The sequence below is a fragment of the Nycticebus coucang genome, chromosome 2 (genome assembly GCF_027406575.1).
Source record: "Nycticebus coucang isolate mNycCou1 chromosome 2, mNycCou1.pri, whole genome shotgun sequence".
In the NCBI taxonomy this organism is placed as follows: domain Eukaryota; kingdom Metazoa; phylum Chordata; class Mammalia; order Primates; family Lorisidae; genus Nycticebus; species Nycticebus coucang.
The window spans coordinates 53,010,393-53,012,304 of record NC_069781.1 but is presented as its reverse complement, the minus strand read 5'-3'; the positions used below and the strand labels follow the sequence as shown (position 1 = coordinate 53,012,304).

General features: G+C 57.2%; 1 protein-coding gene across 1 annotated transcript; it reads right to left on the bottom strand.

Annotated features, from left to right (window-relative positions):
• Nucleotides 1-382: 382 nt before the first annotated feature.
• TUSC1 (tumor suppressor candidate 1) lies at nt 383-1,686 on the bottom strand. The gene has a single exon (XM_053577440.1). The coding sequence runs from the start codon at nt 1,674-1,676 to the stop codon at nt 1,062-1,064; it is 615 nt and encodes a 204-aa protein (XP_053433415.1). The 5' UTR covers nt 1,677-1,686; the 3' UTR covers nt 383-1,061.
• Between the last annotated feature and the right edge of the window lie 226 nt (nt 1,687-1,912).

Here is a 1,912-nt window from a genome sequence, read left to right as displayed (position 1 = left end):
AAACAAAATGTAATAAAAGTGACTTTAGAACGTTTGTTGTTAAAATTAGTCACTTTTTTTTCTGACACTGATAGAACTGAGACTTAAATCTCTTTGGGAGCTTTTGATACACAAGCAATTTATAGTTTCTTAAGACTTTTTATTTAAAATAAGGCAAACTGGCTATTGTGAAGTCCACAATGTAATAAGAATGAAATGTTTAGACTATCTAATCTATAGTTTATTTTAAAAGATCACAGTTACATAAAGCAAACAGGAAATGATACTTTACAAAGAATAACCAAAGCCAAATACTAAAATATGTAAGATATACACACGCATGTATATCTCTTAAAGAGATGTATAAACATTTAACACACTTCAAATAATGGCCGTGGGAGACTTTTATTTTTAATGCAACAAATTTATTTACCATTTCAAAGGATTACCTATACGCAAATAGTTTAAACTTCTCTGGGAGATAAACGAATCAGTATATATTAGGTGTATAGGAACTGGAGGCAGGGGGAGACATGGGTTCCTAGGTTATATATATTCTTCTCTTCCTTAGAAAAATGGAGTCCTTTACAGAATATCCAAGTAATGTCTATCTATAAAACACAATGTATTTGAAATGTTGGCCACGTAAACTGAAGAATGAACAACAAACTCAACCAACTCAAAATACAGTACTCAACGCTGAAAAAAAACAAAAAAGAAAAAACACAACAGTGCCTCACAACACCTAGAAATGTTCAGGGATTAGGAGTGTTTACTGGCACCCAATTCTTGCCGTTTAAACCCGCCCCTCCGTTGCAAGGCCTCTCCCTGTGGAATCCAGCAAGGGCAAGAGACAGGTGCTCGGCACACGTGAGGACGCCAAAGGACCCTGGCAACCTCTCAACCTCAGCCTGGCAGACTGCGAAGTGCCACCCGAACGTGCCCGCTGGCGGGACACGGGGAGAGACGGCTCTGTGGTCCAGTTGCCTCCGGCCGCGCGCGGCGCCGGCGACGTGGGGGGAGCCACGGGACGGAGGGGGAGGGGCAGCGCGAGGCCCCGCCTCCCGCGACTGCGGCCTCCGCTACAAACAGGGCCCGGCGGGCTCCGGGTCCCGGCCGCAGAGGCCCGAGTCAGGCTCTCGTAGGGGCTGCTCCTCCTTGTCCCCACGCGGGCGCGGCCCCCGCTGCTCGAGGTGCAGCTGCACCAGGGCCCGGCGGTACATGGCCTCCAGCTTCTCAAGCCGGGCCCTCAGGGCCCGGGGGCTGCCCGGCTCGTCCTCGCGGTCACTGCCTCTCGCCCTGTGGTTCGTGCCGACGTCCCCGGAGCCCGGCTTCGCCTCCGCCGGCGCCCCGTCGGCGTCTTCGCCGGGAAACCGCAGAGCCTGACGGAAGAGGCTGCGGTTCTCGCGTTTCAGCCTCCGGTTCTCGAGCCGCAGCCGGGCGTTCTCCTCGCGTAGCCGCGCGTTCTGCCTGTCCCGCTCGTCCCGCGCACGGATGGCCTCCAGGTGGCTCGCTGCCAGGTCGGCAAACCGCTCCTCCAGCTGCTGTCGGGCGCCGCCCGCGCGGCCTCGCCAGCCCACGCCGCCGCCGCCGCCCCGACGAACCCGGCAGGGGCGGCCAGGCCCGTGGTTGTCTCCGCCGCCGTCCCCGCCGCCGCAACTCCCGCTCCTAGTGGCGCCACCACGCATGCGCCACATCCTCCTGTCCCAACCGCACCGCCCGCGCCGTGGGCCGAGGGGCCGCGCGCCGAGGCGCGGGCGGTTCGGTGCCCGGCGGGGCGGCGGCGGCGGCGGAGAAGGAGAGTAGGTGGCGGGCGGCGGCTGCTGGCCTGGAGCCAGAGGAAGCCGGGAATTTGCCCGGGCCGAGGCGTGTCCGGACTCCGGTGGCGGAGCTGGCCCCCTGGGCCTGCCGTCTCTGGGCTCTGTTCACACAC